This window comes from Leptinotarsa decemlineata, unplaced genomic scaffold, assembly GCF_025532065.1.
Source record: "Leptinotarsa decemlineata unplaced genomic scaffold, Ldec_3_MD MMD2_tig00000133_RagTag_RagTag, whole genome shotgun sequence".
Lineage (NCBI taxonomy): Eukaryota > Metazoa > Arthropoda > Insecta > Coleoptera > Chrysomelidae > Leptinotarsa > Leptinotarsa decemlineata.
The window spans coordinates 6,731,817-6,751,173 of record NW_027412542.1 but is presented as its reverse complement, the minus strand read 5'-3'; the positions used below and the strand labels follow the sequence as shown (position 1 = coordinate 6,751,173).

The 19,357-nt window shown below is 31.4% G+C and overlaps 1 protein-coding gene across 1 annotated transcript in view; it reads right to left on the bottom strand.

Moving 5' to 3' along the window:
• LOC111502702 (uncharacterized) overlaps positions 1 to 14,299 on the bottom strand; it is a 72,864-nt gene extending 58,565 nt beyond the window's left edge. The window contains exons 1-2 of the mRNA XM_074172624.1: positions 13,885 to 14,299; positions 13,625 to 13,827 (exon numbers count right to left, since the gene is read on the bottom strand). Coding sequence (XP_074028725.1) covers positions 13,625 to 13,631 — 7 coding nt within the window. The 5' untranslated portion in view covers positions 13,632 to 13,827; positions 13,885 to 14,299. The remainder of the gene's footprint in view (positions 1 to 13,624; positions 13,828 to 13,884) is intronic.
• Between the last annotated feature and the right edge of the window lie 5,058 nt (positions 14,300 to 19,357).

Genomic DNA, 19,357 nt, shown 5'->3' with positions numbered 1-19,357 from the left:
GAATTTGCTAGTTTTTGAACAAAAACCATAACATTCGGGACATCTAAATAAACCATTGACAGCTTCTGGTTTGAATCCCTTACATTTTTTGCGTGACACTTCATTTGCTGAAGTGAAGGATCCACCTCTCAGAGATTTCTTCACTGACTTTTTCCTTCTACTTTTCTGAGTTTCATTCGATCCTACATTTTTGGTCTGAATGGTATGTGTTGATAGTATTGTGATATTTTTCAGTGAATCGTATGATTTTGTACCGAACCCTAAAAAAGGTAATATACGTTAGAGTTCTCAAAAATGAATAGGAACTCATGTAAAACACAGTGGCATCTGCCACTATTATGACAGATTAGAAGTTTATTGCATTCATTGCATAACATAAGAATATATGATTATAGAGAATGTACATTTTTCTTATGAGTATAAATAAAATTTCAGGAACAAAACTAGTCATAGTTAACGTTAAAAATGGGTCTAAGTGGCAAGTTGGTTTTGATATAGAAATCGTGAAAGTAAGTTGAAGGGAAATAAAGACAGACATGACGTAAACATTTTATTAATCCAAGAAACGTTTTTCGTTTAAAGTAACTGTATTTTTCACCATTTTCAACTTGTGAACTGGACTATATACCACAATACAATAATTCAGAGATATTCACAATCAGTAAACAACCATAATCACTGCTAATCAAAGGAATTTAATGCACCGTTTGAGTGTAGTAATTTTGCCTAGAGTTGTAAAAGCGGCAGAGTGAAACGTCAAGTTGCCGTCTTCATCTCCTGAAGAAGCCAACAACGCGCGTTGAGAAGAGTATTGCATTTCTGGTGACTGGAAAAGGTGCTTGTTTTGGTTCCAGTTTCAGCTTTTATTAATGAATATTTTGTATTATAGTTTGTTCTAATATAGTTGCATTAGCCGACAATATTTAGAGAAATAACCTTCAACAAAACCAGTTAATTAAAAAATTTCTGAAATAAATACGTAATTTTTTTAACTGAAACAGTTCTTCTTGAGCAATATCAATCGAGCAACCAGCAATGGTTTTATCAGTCTTGTTGTTCTCATGGTATTGCTTAACAACAAAGTTTTCACTAAAAAAACAGAACTTATTAATACCAGTTTGGTCTTTCGTATTACTTTCGACAAATCGCTCAGAGAAAGTCGAACCCTCAGCTAAGTATTCATGGAAATATATGATCTTTCCTCTGGTGGATTAGTTCGTTGAATCCGATTAGTCGGTCACACCAAGTTACCTATATCTTAGTAGGTACATCCCAAGTCGATTATAGATATAAACACTCTTTTGTAACAAAAATGGGTGCCGACAACCACTCCGAATAGTCCGGTCAAATTAGACCGAAAATAAGAGTAGAGCTACCTAAATTCCCACTAAGTTGAAAATCAGTAAGATTGTTCAAAATATGATCAAAATAAAATTTGAAGGTTCCCCATCTTTCCCCTGTATGGAAACATTCTTACTGTAGCTCAAACGTCAAAAAAATAAGTTTTTCGCGTTTTGCAGCAAAACGGTAAGTTTTATCATAAAAATACTTCGGACAAAAATTGTAGATCATAAAATTATGTACAAAATATTCGTTAATACTTTTTTTAACGAACCACCGTTTTTAAGATATAACGATTCAAAAAGATGTAAAAGTTGTAATCGTCATAATATGCATGAGTACGCCACGTATATACATTTCTATAGTTGTAATATACAGGCTGATTCACGGTGGATGGCACATTAGACGTTTCTGGTGAACCAGACAACGGATCACTTTGAAAATTTAATGGAGGGCATACTCGGACATTCTCTAGCAAACTAAAATATTTTCGACAATGCGGTGTTGCCGCTTCTATTAGAAAGCAGTAGCAACTTTGATTTTTCAAATGGAACACTCTGTATATAATATTATTTTTGGAATCTCCAACAATTGCCGACAACTTTTCTTGATATTTCCCTATACCTATCTGTTACCGTTTTCGAAATAAAAATTAATTTAAATTTTTTTCTTCGAAAATCATGACTTCTAAAATTGCCGATATCTTTTAGTTAAGAAGTAATATGATATCGAAATTTGGTTTGGAGTTAGGTGATACTTGGACACTTCCCACATGTCAGCCTAATCTCCGTTACTTCAATACAGGGTGGTAAAAAAATACAGTTTTTTCGTTTGCTTGAAAAAGTTGCTGAAATTTGATTATTTTAAATGGAACACCCTGTATATTATTGAAAATTCGGAAAGCTGCTGAAATTTGCTTTCTTTCTATGTATATCATACCTATACCTAACTAGTCAAGTTTCGGACTTATGAACATTTATTTGTGAAAATGTCCCTTCAGAATGGTATTTCCATTCGGTATTTGGTAAGCAGGCCATGATTACTATTTGACAGTAGCGTTGTGACATTCTCCTAATAATATCGACATTTTCGTCACTTCAGAAGTTGCAAATACCTTCAAAACGATGGAACAAAACTATTCAAACGAAGTTCTTATGAATTTGTTCATTATTTTTGGACAGTGTGACAAAATTATCAGCAGAACATGTAGAAAGTTCAATGAAATGTATCCGAATCTACCGCCAATGAACCTCAAGAAATTTATACGAATTCAGAACAATTACAATATGTTTGGATAAACTTTAAAAAAGCACCAAGAAACATGAAATTGGAAATATTGATATGAATAATTATAAAAAAGTAAAACAATCATGTGGAATATTTCAAAATATGTTCGAATCGCTGGCCGTTCACTTCCAAGTACTTTAAAATGCGGGTGTTGACTGCTTTCGTGGTGGCAGATCTGATTTCATTGGGATCCAAATCTTCAAATGTTTGGGCAATCCTTTCTAACAATTCATCTCTCGAACGCACGGGTATTTTGTAAACTTTTTCTTTAAACATTCCCCACAAATAAAAATCTAATGGATTAAGATCGGGTGATCTCGCTGGCCAATTCCATGGTCCCAAGCGCCTCATCCACCGATCGTCAAATAGTCTATCCAGTTCTGCGCTCACTTCTCTTGTGCAATGTGCAGGAGCTCCGTCTAGTTGGTACCAACAGTTTCGATAATCTTCGAGTGGCAGATTATCCACGAAACTGTCTACAGTATTCTCCAAAATATTCAGGTAGCTTCTGGATGTTAATGACTCCTCGTATATCACATACCTCAATTTGTTGTCCATCAACATGCAGAAGACATTAAAACTAAATTTTTCTTGAAATCCGGCTTCTTTTGTGACGTGAGGATTTTCACTGGACCAATAATGACGATTTTTTCTATTGGAAATCCCTTCTCTCGAAAATTTCGATTCATCAGTCCAAATAATTTTATTTAAAAAAAAGTGGAACTTCTTGAATGCGTGTCAACAACATTTCACAAAATTCTACTCTCTGTTGAGGATCTTGAGGCTTCATTGCTTGAATTTTGGTGAATTTATAATCATGCATTTTATGTCTTCGCAAGATTCTTTGAACCGATGAATATTTTATACCCAAATCTTCTTCAGCACTTCTTATCGATGACTCGGGAAATGCGTGAAAATATGCTAAGACATTAATCTGGTTGTCTTCGAAAGTTACGGGTCGAGGCAAGTTTCTTGGTGCTTTTAAAGTTGATCCAAATGCATTGAAATTGTTCTGAATTCGTATAAATTTCTTGAGGTTCATTGGCGGTAGATTCGGATACATTTCATTGAACTTTCTACATGTTCTGCTGATAATTTTGTCACACTGTCCAAAAATAATAAACAAATTCATAAGAACTTCGTTTGAATAGTTTTGTTCCATCGTTTTGAAGGTATTTGCAACTTCTGAAGTGACGAAAATGTCGATATTATTAGGAGAATGTCACAACGCTACTGTCAAATAGTAATCATGGCTTGCTTACCAAATACCGAATGGAAATACCATTCTGAAGGGACATTTTCACAAATAAATGTTCATAAGTCCGAAACTTGACTAGTTAGGTATAGGTATCATATACATAGAAAGAAAGCAAATATCAGCAGCTTTCCGAATTTTCAATAATATACAGGGTGTTCCATTTAAAATAATCAAATTTCAGCAACTTTTTCAAGCAAACGAAAAAACTGTATTTTTTTACCACCCTGTATTGAAGTAACGGAGATTAGGCTGACGTGTGGGAAGTGTCCAAGTATCACCTAACTCCAAACCAAATTTCGATATCATAGTACTTCTTAACTAAAAGATATCGGCATTTTTAGAAGTCATGATTTTCGAAGAAAAAAATTGAAATTAATTTTTATTTCGAAAACGGTAACAGATAAGTATAGGGAAATATCAAGAAAAGTTGTCGGGCAATTGTTGGAGATTCCAAAAATAATATTATATACAGAGTGTTCCATTTGAAAAATCAAAGTTGCTACTGCTTTCTAATAGAAGCGGCAACACCGCATTGTCGAAAATATTTTAGTTGGCTAAAGAATGTCCGAATATGCCCTCCATTAAATTTTCAAAGTGATCCGTTGTCTGGTTCACCAGAAACGTCTAATGTGCCATCCACCGTGAATCAGCCTGTATGTTAAAATATTTTTCTATCGGTCATTGTAACTTACACTCATATATTATTAAGTTCAAGTTATCAGCTAGACCCTACAGACTGGGGTTGGAAGTTGGTCAACAATTCATTAGAACCAGTCCAAACTTTACTTTCACCTGCGCCGGAAAAACTGCTGAACACAATTTTTTGCATATACAAAAAGGGGTGCAGTGCTAAATGTGGTTGCAAACAAGCCGGACTGTTTTGTTCTCTGGCATGTACACACTGTCAAGGCCGGTCGTGCTCTAATATGGAATCACCAACAGAGGAGGATCCGTTTGATTCCAACGAGGCGATATGCGATACATCGCTATTAACGCAGTTTACATGCACTCAGGATGAAGATGAAAAAGAACAAGAACAAGAAGAAGAACAAGACGAACAAGAACAAGGATATCGAAAGGAATAACAAGAAGAAGAATTTGGAAGTTACAACTCGGACGATTAGATTTCACTACTTGTTTTTAACTTAAATTGATTTTATCTTTTCGATCTCTGCTAATATCCATTATTTTGCAATAGTTTCAAATTAAACAGGATTACAACTGACTCGTGGAATAGGTCAACTGGGGAAACCACATTAAACCAAACGCGCTAAGTACACGTGGCGTGGAAATGAGTGCATATTATGACGATTACAACTTTTACAACGTTTTGAATCGTTATATCTCAAAAACGGTGGCTCGCAGGAAAAAAATAGCGATACATTTTTTGTAGATAATTTTATGATCTACAATTTTTGTCTGAAGTATTTTCATGATAAAACTTACCGTTTTGCGAAAAACTCTTTTTTTGACCTTTGACCTTGAATAACATTTTTTCCATACAGGGGAAAGATGGGAAACTTTCAAATTTTATTTTTAATCATATTTTAAACAATCTTACTGATTTTCAGCTTGGTAGGAATTTAGGTAGCTTCGAATATCTAAATTGACCGGACTAAAAGCCCTATGGGAATGTGTAAACGAAATCTGACATCGATCGCAACCTGAAACACAAACATTATAACCAATAGTGGTGACATGTTCAATATGAAAAAGGAAATTGCTGATATGTCTAGTTCACATGTACTTTTTTTGTAACATTTTTCAGCCCTGTCCAAAAATTACGACCAAGGTGTCATTCGATTCGTATTTTTGCCTAGAATGGGGCTTTAGTTTTTTCTTAATATCTCGGAAAATTTTCAAAATTTCGGAAATTTGAAAAAAGATTTGAAAAGATCAATGAATTTGCTTAAAAAAAGTGACGACTCTCGAAACTGTATCTCAATTATTTATCATTTTTACAGAGCCCTGAAAATAGGGCCAAAAGCGGGTAGTCTGGCTTCCGCGCGCCTTTCGTCACTCTGACATAAAAACAAAAAAAAATATTTAAACATATTTAATGTAAATATTAAGGAATGAAAAAATTCATGTAATGTTGGGAAACATCAATAAACAATAATCCGCAATCAAAAAATTTTTATCCTAATTTCAACGTTAATTATAAATTAGTTAATTAATAACTTTTTCTGAATTGAAAGTTAATATAAAAATCCCTATAATTATTAAACTAAAACTCTGGCATTTTTTCCTTTGGTGAAGTTATCCTTAATAGGCAGAAAAATAGAAAACCGTTGCCAAAATTAAATAATTGTTATTTTCTATTTTTTATTGACAATTGAAAATTATGATTTTATAAAAAATACATTACAGAATTTGTTTTTCTAATTTTTAATTGTTTCAATTTCTCATGGCAAAAAACCAATTGATAACTTTTTTTTATTTTTTACAGCTATTGTTAATATATTTACTATAAACAAATACATTGTTTATAAGCAATTGGAATTTTTTTTGTATTATCATTATGATTGTTTTTTCATGATTTTTAGAAAAAAAATGGTTTCTTAAAAAAATTTCGTTGTTACTAAAAAATGCGTTTGTTAATTAACAATCGTTTTTTGCAACTAAATATTAAAATTAAGGAACCGTTTTTTTTTTATTCATAAATTCTATTGTTCTTTGAGGTTTTGAAAAATTTTTTTTAAATTCTTTTTACAATTGTTTATTTAAAAAAAAATGTTATAAACAATTTTTTTTATTTATTTTTTTCAATACTTTGTTCTATAATAAAAGTAACTATGTGTTTTTTTTTCTATTTATTCTATTTTTTATAAAACTTTTAATATTGTGATACCTTGATACTTGTCTTTTTCATTCGCTTCTTCGCTTTTATATTTATAATAACTTTCAAACTATTGCAGTTATGATAAATATGCTTCAAGTCTTTTTTGTTCATTATGAATTTATTAACAATTTAAGCCTTTCACTAAAGTTGTAGTCCAATTATTTATTTAAGTATTGATCGTTATTTATTAAAAAAAGAAAAATTTTTAAGTCTTTTCAACATAAACTTCGTGTCATGTAACAATAAATCATAAGGATTTTATTTCTTGCACTTTTAGTAGTTGTAGGATCATTAACATTCACTTATTGTCATATTTGTATGTAGTTTAAAAAAATTAAATGAAGCAATCAGTCATTCTGTTGATTTAATTTTAATGGGTTTACTCATTAACCTTCTTCAAATTTCCGATGCTGACAAATTTTTAAATTCCGGTTTATACCTGTATGCGATATTCTTTTGTTACGTGGAAGAAACATCTGCTTATAGTTTGGAGGGTTGAATAAACAATTGAAAAAAAAAAAGTCTTTTCAAAACCTTAAGGAACAATAGAATTTATGATTAAAAAAAAACCGGTTCCTTAATTTTAATATTTAGTTGTAAAAAACGATTGTTAATCAACAAACGCATTTTTTTGCAACAAAGAAATGTTTTTAAGGAACCATTTTTTTTCTAAAAAATAATGATTTTTTTCAATGAACATAATGCAAAAAAAAAATTCGAATTGCTTATAAACAATGTATTTGTTTATAATAAATTTATTAACAATAGCTGTAAAAAATATAAAAAAATATTATTAATTAGTTTTTAGCCATGAGACATTGAAACAATGAAAAATAAAAAAAAATTGTGATGTATTTTTTATAAAATTATAATTTTCAATTGGTAATAAAAAAATAGAAAATAACAATTTTTCTATTTTGGCAACGGTAATCTATTTTTTGCCTATTAAGGATAACTTTACCAAAGGAAAAAAAATGCCAGGGTTTTAGTTTAATAATTATAGGAATTTTTAAATTAACTTTCAATTCAGAAAAAGTTATTAATTAACAAATTTATAATTAACGTTAAAATTGGGATGAACATTTTTTGACTGCGGATTATTTTTTATTGATGTATCCCAACTTTACATGAATTTTTTCATTCCTTAATATTTACATTTAATATATTTGAATAATTTTTTTTGTTTTTATGTCAGAGTGACGAAAGGCGCGCGGAAGCCAGACTACCCTCTTTTAGTTATATTTTCAGGGCTTTGTAACAATGATAAATAATTGAGATACAGTTTTGGGAGTCGGGACGGAAATTCATTGATCTTCTCAAATCTTTTTTCAAATTTCCAAAATTTTGAAAATTTTCCGAGATATTAAGAAAAAACTAAAGCCCCATTTTTCTTTCACTTAATTGTTTATAACTTTTGTAATTTTAATCGTCGCGTTTTCGGACATTTCCTTAAACTTTCTAGGCAAAAATACGAAGCGAATGACACCTTGGTCGTAATTTTTGGACAGGGCTGAAAAATGTCACCAAAAAGAGCTAAATCGAGTACAAGTCACGCGAACAAAATAATAGTTCCTGACGAGCATTTTGAAAATGAAAATATTCAAGAAAGTTCGATGTACTTAGGTGTAACAAACACTAGTGAAGTCAAAAAAATCATGGGTTTAAAACAAAAAAAAAACACCTGGGTACGGTAATTCACGAGTAGAAACTTTGAAAAATATATCCGATGAGATAAAAATTCCCCTGACCTATTTGTTTAACTGCTGTTTTGATAGGGTTTACGTCACAAAAGCGCTGAAGGTTGGACTAGTGAAGCCACTATTCAAAAATTGAGATAAATTACAAATGAAAATTTTTCCTCATTTCTAACATTACGAAAATCATAGAAAAAATTATTAAAATCAGAATGTCTAGATTTTATAAACAATTTAATTAAATTTCCGATTATCAATATGAGTTTAAAGAGGGAAAATCAAGAGATCTTGCAATTTACTAAATCACAACTCATACAGCGTGTTTCATTTTAAAGATACAAAAATTACTCATAAGTAAAATATAAAAACGCCTTTTGTGTAAAAAGCAGAAGAGATAGGTATAGGGAACCCTATTATAGTTTTAAAAGGAATCTACTCCTGCGTCAAATTACGCCAGTAAATACGAGGTGTTCCATTCAACTTTAAGAATTTATATAATTAAAATTGTATCCAAATTTTGAGGCAATTTTTGTCGCCACTCGGGATAATATTGCATTAAAAATTTCATGTGGTAGTCAACTTTAACCTTTGAGCTGAGCAGTACATTTGATCACGATCAGCTCGTTACAGGGTGAAAATAATTTTTAAATTATGGTCTGTATTTTTAAATTTCTCGAAATTTCTCAGAAACGGTCAGTTTTAAGTATGGGAAATATAATAGTAACTCACCTTTATTTTGTGTATAGTATCTGAAAATATAAAAATATAGGGTGTTCCATAAGAAAAAATATAGTTTTGGTATGTAACCTTTTTGGGAGTCACCCTGTATATTTCAAAATAATTTTGGAATATGCACCTCATGGACCCACATTTAACTGTGCTGAAAGTTTTTCCTTAACTCTCTTCATTTCTCGTAGAAATACCGAGGCGAATGTGGTGGGCCACCCTGTATATATATATATATATACAGTGTCACACATAAAGTCCGCATCAAATGGGATTTTTTTTTGTTCATCTCTTCAAGCAACTTTTGATATCTCCATTAGGTTGTGCTCTTGAAATGATGCCAAATGACATGCATATGACCGATCAAGTGATTTTTCTTCCCTGTCCAATTTGACATTTTTTCTAAAAAATGTTCAGAAAAGCAGTTATTGCTCGGAATTTCGAAAATCGGTAAAGAGAAAAGATGATTGTTATTTTCATTTTTTACCCATATACCAATTTTTAGCTCTCTAGTACAAATTTAGTTTTTTTACAGTTTTTCGAAAATTTGACATTTGCCGATTTCTCAAATTTAGCCAAACCTCAACAAAGTTAGTGCTTTATGCCTAATTTATCTTTCCAACGCATTTTTTTGACGAATTGCAATTCTAAATACAACTTTGGCAAAAATTTAAAACACCAGAAAAAATTATGCCAAAAATTATGCAAAGTTGATACAGTTTTTAAAAACAGATAAATATTTCACTTTATTTCTACTTTTTATGAAATAGCTTGATACATAAGCATAATTAAAAAATAATATCAATGAAAAGTCAATAATTTATTCTTTACTGCACTTTTCAAATAGTTAAACTTTGATTTACTAATTACGAAAAATTCAACGAAAATGGGACGAAACTGCAGTAACGTTAGTAAAATACAAGTATAAAAACATAGAAAGTTTTATTTCTTATTTTTCACGATGATTTCCTACCACGTAGGCTACATCCAACCATTATGGACACACAGGATTGCTTACTTACATATATCGCCACGTTAAACAAGCGCCGAGCAGATGTGACGTAACACTGGTGACACTTTTAGTAGCTGCCATAAGACTGTGTGTTATTTTAACATTTTTTGAGGATTATTTTCGGACAGTATTACATTGTTTTTGTATATTTTGATTAAATTTTTATTTAACTATACCAATAAGGTTTCTGAAACATGGAGTTTGTTATTGTTGAAGTCGTATATTTTTGAGCTTTTGGACATTTTTTAAACTGGTGTAATGAGTAGACGCCATATAAGACTCTGTTATTTTCTTCCGTTTTGAGGTTTGTTTTTTGCCATTGTGGAACTTTTTTTTGTTTTTTGAACATTTTTAAATCAAATTAAGGTAAAAATTGGAAATATTCACATTTCTGTAAGTAATAGCAATAATTGTCTAACCATTAAATAACCTTGTAGTTTTTAGTTAAAGGTTCGTTCCAACCTTGAGTCACCAACAGATTTCCAACAGTTTGTAAATCGTTGTCAACGCGCATGTCTGGTAGATATTGGTTTCTGATTAATTTGAAATTTCTGATTGGAACAGCTGATAGTTCAACTGGAGTTTGGCATGGAATTTCAACATAACCTTTAAAAATAAATCTAATCAAGTGTATTTCTGGAGAGTAGTAGTAGTAGTAGTAGACTTCATTTTAGGAATCCTAATAAACAATATATAGTTATGCATATATGAATAATTTATACACGTATATACTTTTACAGTGCGTCATGTATTACAATTTGATATATTCTAATAATAACTTTTTGAATACTTTTAAGGAATTTACATAATTTATATCATCAAGTAACTTATTGAAACTAGCTAGACCTTTAAAGAACAATGAATTCATTCCACTCTTATAGTTTGTTCGGGATCAATAAAATGTATTACATTTCTCGTGTTATATGAATGAATGTCATTATTTCGAACTAAATATCTGCTAAGATAGTCTGGTTGTATCCCCCTCGAAAATTTTGAAAATCCTAGGTACTTAATTTCATTTACAATTGTGAGTTGATTATTGAATATGCTGATATTAACGTCGTTAGTATCAATATTTCTTTGATTCGAATTTGTTGTAACCATCATTGCCTTAGATTTATTGATATTCAATTTGAGTTTATTCACTTGTAGATATAATTCAATGTTCTTTAAAGATATATTGATATTTTGTACAGCTTCTTTTAAATAACAGTTTTCCGTATATATATTTTATATCTCTATTCTATTTACTAATCAACATGGAACTGGGAGGTAAAAGTAGGTCACCGCAATAGTTAATTTGTGTAATTAAAGATGTTCATATTTCAGGTTCACTTGAAGAATTCCTAATTTTTCCTGCGCCAGCAAATACATAAGTTATTTTATAACAATTTTTGCAGGTTATGTTGTTTGCAAGTTGCATGAACATAAAACAGAAACAGTAATACGGAAAACGCATGCGTCAGATTAATGGTTAGAAGATAATCCTCAAACATTTCTGATAGATTTCGAACAGGTTTGAATCTTGGATGGAACAGAAAACTGATAGTTTACTAATGGTTGGAAACTCACGTTGGAACGCAATCACATTACTGCGCAGAATCCTGACTGTCAGAAACTGTTTCTGACGCTGGTTGGAACGAACCTTAAAATGTCTGGTCATATTTGTGCAGTGTCAACTTGCAAAAGCAATCAGTTGACTTTGAAGAAAAGTGGTGTTACTGATGTAATATTTCACTCTTTTCCAATTGCTGAGGATATGCTTTCTACAAGTTTGCGAAAACATTGGATTCGTCGCTGCAAAAGAGGGGATAAATTTACTCTCAAAAATGGATTTGTTTGTTCCAAACATTTTACAGAAAATGATTATGAACGAGACCCTGAAAATGAATTGTTAGGTAAAAACTTATTGTATTAATTTACTACTTGAAATGAATATGTTTTTATAGGTTTGCCTATGCGTCGGAAATAAAAAAAAAACTGCAAAAAGAGAAGATTTTCCCTTAAATATTATTTTAGAATTTTGCAAACTGAGAACAATCTTCAGAATGAAAAAAACTAACTTAAAGGGTGACGAAAATAGGTCACTTTGAAGTAATGCATTAGTCCTTCAAATTTATTTTTTTACATTCATGCAAAAAAATTAATTCAAATTTAGTGGATAAAGTAGTTTTCCTTTTTGCTCTAATGTAGTATTATGATATATTAAATTGTAGATTTACCAATTTCATCATTTATGGAACAAAGTTTGAGTTAAATTATTCTATCTAAATTTCTCATTTTCCTAATAAAAAATAAAAACGGTATCATGTATTTTCTGTCAGATGAATAAAAAAAGTTGTTACAACTATAAACAATATTACTTATATATATTTTTGATTATTAAACGTTTATTATAAAAGATGGAACAAAAAGTTATGGAAACATTTTTTAGATAATATCATTATCTAAAACAAAGTTCATTACAGAATTTTTGTGGGAGTTACTGATGAAACCTCTTACTTTCAAAAAGGGCACAATAGCTCGCCCTATCATCCAGAAAAGAAAAATGTTTACTTAGTATTAATCCATTTATATTAAGTATTCTATCCTATATACAAATAATATTTTAATACGGGATTTACCTGAAATTTGTTAATTTCAATTCAAAAGTGCAGTACCGAATCAATTCAGAGTCACCACTGTTACGTCACGAGACCACGTGACTTGTCTAAGAAAATCGCAAAAGTAAGTAATCCTGTATGTCCATAATCGTTGAGCTACATACATCAAAATATTGATATTGATACAATATTATTTGTTTTAAATCTGTTTTTCCGTTATTTAGCTGTCGCCCCCATACGAACGACAACTCTCAGAAGTTGAGAAACTTGTGCGAGCGAGAAACTTATTTTAACGTGTGATTCCTAACACGGTATATTGATATAATATTGATATATATTGATATAATCTTTTTTTCCTAGTCAGCCAACAATGACCTTTGCCTAGTAGATGAGAAAAACATTAATACAAAAGGTACAAGAATCAAAATCAATTTGAAATACCTGATAAATTTCTTTTGAATTTTTGAAATGAAAACCTCACTGTATTAACTCCCCGAATACCCGACAATGATTTTTGCGGTATAGATAACAAAATTTATTCCAATGGATATGCTAAAAATAAAAACTGATCAACAATATTTAAAGAAGTCAGGAAAACTTTCTCAAATTAACTACTGCTACATCCCTCCGATGAACTGACAAGTTTTGTATTAGAAATGAGAAAAAATTTAAGATTCCAACAAAAGAATAAAAGGCTAAATTGTACCTACTTAATGAAAACATCATTTCCTGACGACCCTCCAATGACCAGAAGTTGTAGCATTTAAGACAAAGAAAAATCAGTATTATTCATTTTCAATGCATTAGTGCTATCTATTTTGCCAAAAAAAAGCCTAATATGTCCATCAAGATACAACTTACTTTTCATTCACAAAAGCTGATATTTACAATACATTGTTTTCACTCACTTTCCTACACAAGCAGAATCAACCCACTTCACAATAATCATTTAAGATTTTCGTAAAGCACCTCTTTCCCCCAAAATGGAAAAAGTTGTTTGTTCATGTTTATTTTCTAAGGTGAAAACTTCATATCATAAGTTAGGTTAGGTTACCGTTCCCGGTCTAAAACACAAACACAATAAAATATTAAATCTACTTGTTATACACTGAGCACTTCACATTTCATCAAATTTATCAGTCAACTGATTTGATTACATATTCCCAAAGTAAAATTGAACGAAAACTATCACAACCACTTCCTATAATTGTGTTGTAAACAATAATACACCAGAACAGCTGCTTCCCGCCTTGAAAATCGACAGTGACGTCACTTCAAAAGCATGGTGTGGTGACTTACTTGGAATATGAATGAACCAGTGATGCCAGATCTACTAGGAATGTTCAGGGTTCGGTAAAATTCTAATGAAATGAATACTTGGACGTTTAAGAAAACTTATGGTGGAAAGTGTTTTGTGTTAATGAATGTGATTGAAAAATGATAACATGTAAATACACCAAATAATTACACTGAAGTTGAATCCGACTATAAGCAAATGATTTCAAAAACTACACCTCACGATTTGATCTCCACAAAGTTTGTTACAAATTATGCAATGTAGCAGTACTGACACAAATGTTATTTATAATACTATCAAAAGTGATTGTGGATACATATTCTCTCTCTCTCTCTATTTTAGATGGTCGTTGCTTCCTATCTTCAGGCGCATATGACCAATGCTCCTCCTGTTGGTTAACAGGAGCTTCGTCGGGGGGCGCAGCGGTCTTGCACAAAGCAATGCTGCCACCCTTTTTTTCTAACTTTACATATAAAAAACACTAGTTTTTTTTAACATAAAAACAATTTCATTTTTTGAAGTCGCCTCCTACTTGGGAGACCTTCTGGTAATTTTTCACATATATAGCCCCCTTTACGTGGTTATCCGAACCACCGCGGCCTGGATACCGGCGTGAATAAAGGGGGCCACTTATTCATCACTTTTTCAGGCACTCCACATTTCAATTTTAATACAACACAACACAAAACGGAGCCCCACGATAGCACATGGCATCCGCGTACCTTCTTTGTGGACGGACGTTATCAGCACGTCCGTCCACTACCACGGCCACCACGGAACTCCTGGATACATATTTAATGGTGAACGTAGCATAACATTTATGCGTGATGCTTCGCAATGAAATTTCAGATTGTGTCGACCTTCACTTCTTGGTAGGTACTATGAAATCAGTAGTCATGTTCCTCATATATATATGTTGTTAATATTAATATACTGTCGTATGTTATACCAAGATATTTTATCTCGTGTACGCGGTTGATTGTAGTATTGTTGATTGAATAATCGTACATTAAAGTTCGCTTTTTTGTTGTAAATGATATTATTTTACATTTGGATACGTTCAGTTGTAGACGATTATTATTACACCAAAGTTTGATTACATCCAATTCATGTTGTACACGTTGGCAGTCAGTAATGTCGTCGATTTTATAATATAGTTTCAGGTCGTCAAATAGTAGGCTAGGAATATTCAAAGAGGTTGCCAAATCATTAATAGAAATTAAAAATAATATAGGTCCAAGATTAGAACCTTATAGTACCCCAGATGTAACTACGTACTGAGCCAATTTGAAAGATTCATATTTGACGAATTGTTTTTTGTTAGCTAGATATGATTCAATTAGAGTAAGCAGTTGGTTAGAGAGTCCCAATTTTGTCAATTTGCTGAGAAGAACATAATGGCCTATTTGATCGAAGGCTTCTTGAAAGTCTAAATAAACAACATCGACTTATTTTTGCTTGTCCAGGTAGGTACAGGTACCGTGGATCCCAACAATTCAGGGAAAAAAACTGAAATATGACTGTTTTTAAAAATGAATGTATGATAAATGTATGTATTAGTGAATATTCGCTCCAGAAACTTTGAAGAAAGTCCTGAAGATCTGAGACTGTATAGAAAATTAGTCATAAAAAAACAGCTTGATGACACATTCATTTTATTCTCTAATATAAGATCTTCAATAATTGAATTGGTAAGTACTTGAGAAGGAAAGAACACAATCACTGTTATATTGATATCATTTTACGAAAAATTACAGTATTTGATTGAAAATATCGGAATATCCATATCAGGACAAATAGTCAATCGCTTTTTCATCATCTGTTATGGAGTATTTTGTGTACCAAACCTGGCCTCTATGGGACCTATCCTCAATTATTTCCTGCATTATTTTTCCTCATAGTTGAATAACTCTATTGTATGTGTTTTTGATTCAGTGACGAAGGCTGAACTATAAAAACATATAATTTTCAGTGTTCATAAAAAAGTAGCTACTCTAAAATATTTTTTTCAGTGCAATTTGATATTTATATAAAAATAGTTGTTTCCAGAGGGTTTTTTCTTTCAGTTTATGTCTGAAAGTTGCTTCTTTGCATGATCTACACATCTTTGTAGATAGTTTATTTTAAAATTGATTGATTCCTTTTTTTCTTCGAAAGATTCCCACATTTTTTGTATAAAGATGGCGAAGGAGAAACACAAAAACCTATATTTCTCAAAAATCGAATCGAATCAAATCAAATTTATTTTTAGGATAATATACAATATACAATCTGTATGACGTAAATAATTATCAGATTTCAATTATCTTGAATTAGTAACTGTCACCTAATAGGCATCGAAATGGATTTGACATATTGTTTGTCCAATATTTGGCACTATAAACATATTGTGTAAGAACAATTAAAAATCACTTTAAGATAAACATGCATCATCGATCCTGAAAGGACGACAAAATAGTATCGAGATTATAAAAACGATCAGGATCATTTTAGACTTTGGAGGTTTTATATTCACGAAAACATTTTCCACAATCATTTATACATTTGCAGAGTTATATTCCGTTTTTTACCACTAACTATCTTCACTGATGATCCATTGAAAAGTTACATTTTTCAGATGACGCAATTTCATTTTTTTTGAAATGCAGGGGAGTTAGTGTAAGTTTAAGTTAAAGTTCGTGAGGTCGCAACCCTTGTCCCCGGCCGCAAGCTTGGGGCAACGGGTTTTCGCGTTGTATCTCGTTGTATCTACAGAAAATTTCATGAATTAATAATTATTGTAACAAATTGAATTGTCTACAACTTTGTTCCTATTCTAACTCCCGTTGTTCCGCAAACAATCACCTCCGGTACTGAATTAGATCCTGAACCGCATGCTGGACCATCAAAGAAAATGAAAAAGCAATAGTTGGAAAACAACTTTTCAAATATAATAATTATGCTTAGTATCATCTAGCCAAGAAATTGTCCGTGGATTAGACCTACTGGGAATCCTACGTAAAAAAAACGTGCCTCCAGACTCTACCTAATAGGTAGTGGGGGGAAAGGGTCGATAAAAAAGTAATAATAATTTACGAGTGTTCATTTTTATCGTATTTTTACATGTTTTCAAAAACACGGTCAATTTAGGAGCGCTGTAAAATCCAGATGAATTAATAAAATCAAACCAATTTTCAGTGGAGATTATTCCCTAAGAAACCCTCTTAGATTGCTCCGATATCATTTTATTGTGAAATTACCAGAAAAGAAGTTATAACGCCCGAAAGATAATTGTATATTTTTGTTAATAATTTTTTTATTTTCCATCTAACGATAAGAAAATAATAGGAATAAAGTTGTAGACAATTTAATTTGCTACAAATTATGTCTCATAAACTTAAACTCAAGGCCTTAAGGCCTAAAAAATGTAACATTTCAATAGTCTATAACGACTTATATATTATATTTACATGATATATCTCTATTTTTTATCTGTATAAAAAAATATATTTTTTGAACTTGAACTCAAGGCCTTAAGGCTTGAAAAAAGTAACATTTTAAAAGACTATAACAACTTATACTTTATATCAACATGATACATCTCTTTTTTTTTATTGTTAGTGTATTCAGTTATCTCAACCACAGTGAGGTTAAATGGATTGGGCAAAGTTATGTTATATTATCTTAATTAATTTAATGGCTTCAGCTTCCTTTGTTGGTGATATATGACCATCTCTCTTACCGTCGTGTAATAAACACTTGCTTTACACAATACTACACTCCTCATTGATGCTTCTCCTAATTTTATGAATCGCTTGCACGTCTTCCGACGGCGGACATACACAACTGGTTAAACTATCACAACACAAATAATTATTGTTTGCTTGCACGTGCTATGGCGGCGTAACTGATCCGTTACATAATAGTATATTGTGTAACAAGTGCGTGAAATCGACTTTTTTACACAAGCGTGGAATTTGCGACACGAGCCCTCAGGCGAGTGTCGCAAACAACGCGAGTGTAAAAAAGTCTTCACGCACATGTTGCACACTATACTTTTTCTACGACCATACAGAGAAAATTAAGCACCATTAGTTTAAAGAGCTTTATTGAATTTCAGAATAATTAGTAAGTACCTATATTATAAAATTAACAATTAATTCTTATACTGAGATTATTATTTTTGGTTTTCATTCTGATGTGGAATAATAATGATTATTAATAGTAATATTGGAACCTGTGACCATTCCGAAACTTACACCTGCAGCATTTGATTTTTCTATTAGTGTGTTTCTTGACTTGGAAGTTGAGATGATAGAAGTAGTGGGGATAGGGGCTGAGGAAATTTAATTTTGAGGCGATAACATTTTATTTGCCACATCAATTTTCTGAGTAATTGAGTTTTCTATATAATGCTCTGCCACTGCAGAGGATTTCCAACCTCCATGTTTTTTTAAGGTAAGCAAATCGCCTCCAGCTTCTACTAATAACGTGGCGGATGACCGCCTAAAACAGTGGCCTGTATATTGTTCAGCATGAGGTAAATTTAGGTATTTTGCGATTACCGAAGGAACTTTACCAATTTTATTTATACCAACGATCTGGCAGGTACATTTTCCACCTTGATAATTAATAAATAATTTTTTTTCTGCGTATTTTTGCGGACGGAGTGCCGTATATTTTCGGTATAATTCAAGATGTTCTGTGATGGTAAATTTTTTTGAGATTTTGGTTTTTGTATCATGGATGTTTACTATGAGTATTGTACCTAAATCTTCAATATCATCTAATTTCAGTTTATACAGTTCATCTCTTCTAAGAGCTCCAGCAAGTCCAAATATTAATATAACCTAAAAGAAAAAAAATTACAATATAGAAACTAAAAAAGATTATGGCTGTCAGAAATCGAACACAGGTCCTTGGGCGCGCGAGGCCGACGCACTACCGCTGAACCATTCGTATTTACAAATGTATGTGTGAAAACGCGATTCTCAACGCCCAATTTAAAATAATTTAGAAGATCATAGTTAGATATCACATTAACATAGTTTTAGATAATATACTTACTTATACTTACTTTTGAACAATAAGCATGACAAATAAAAAGTAAAATGTATTCAAACCTCACTTACTAAATGTTCAAAATGTTCATCATCCACTTACTGGCAAAAGTGAAGTCTGTTTACAAATACAAATTCATTTCTCACATATGAAATGTTCCTGGGAAAATTTTATTGCCTGATAAACATCTAGAGTTGTAATCAGGTAATCTAATGGGCCATTCCAAGGGACTACGTCTGCACACTTACTGAATTGCA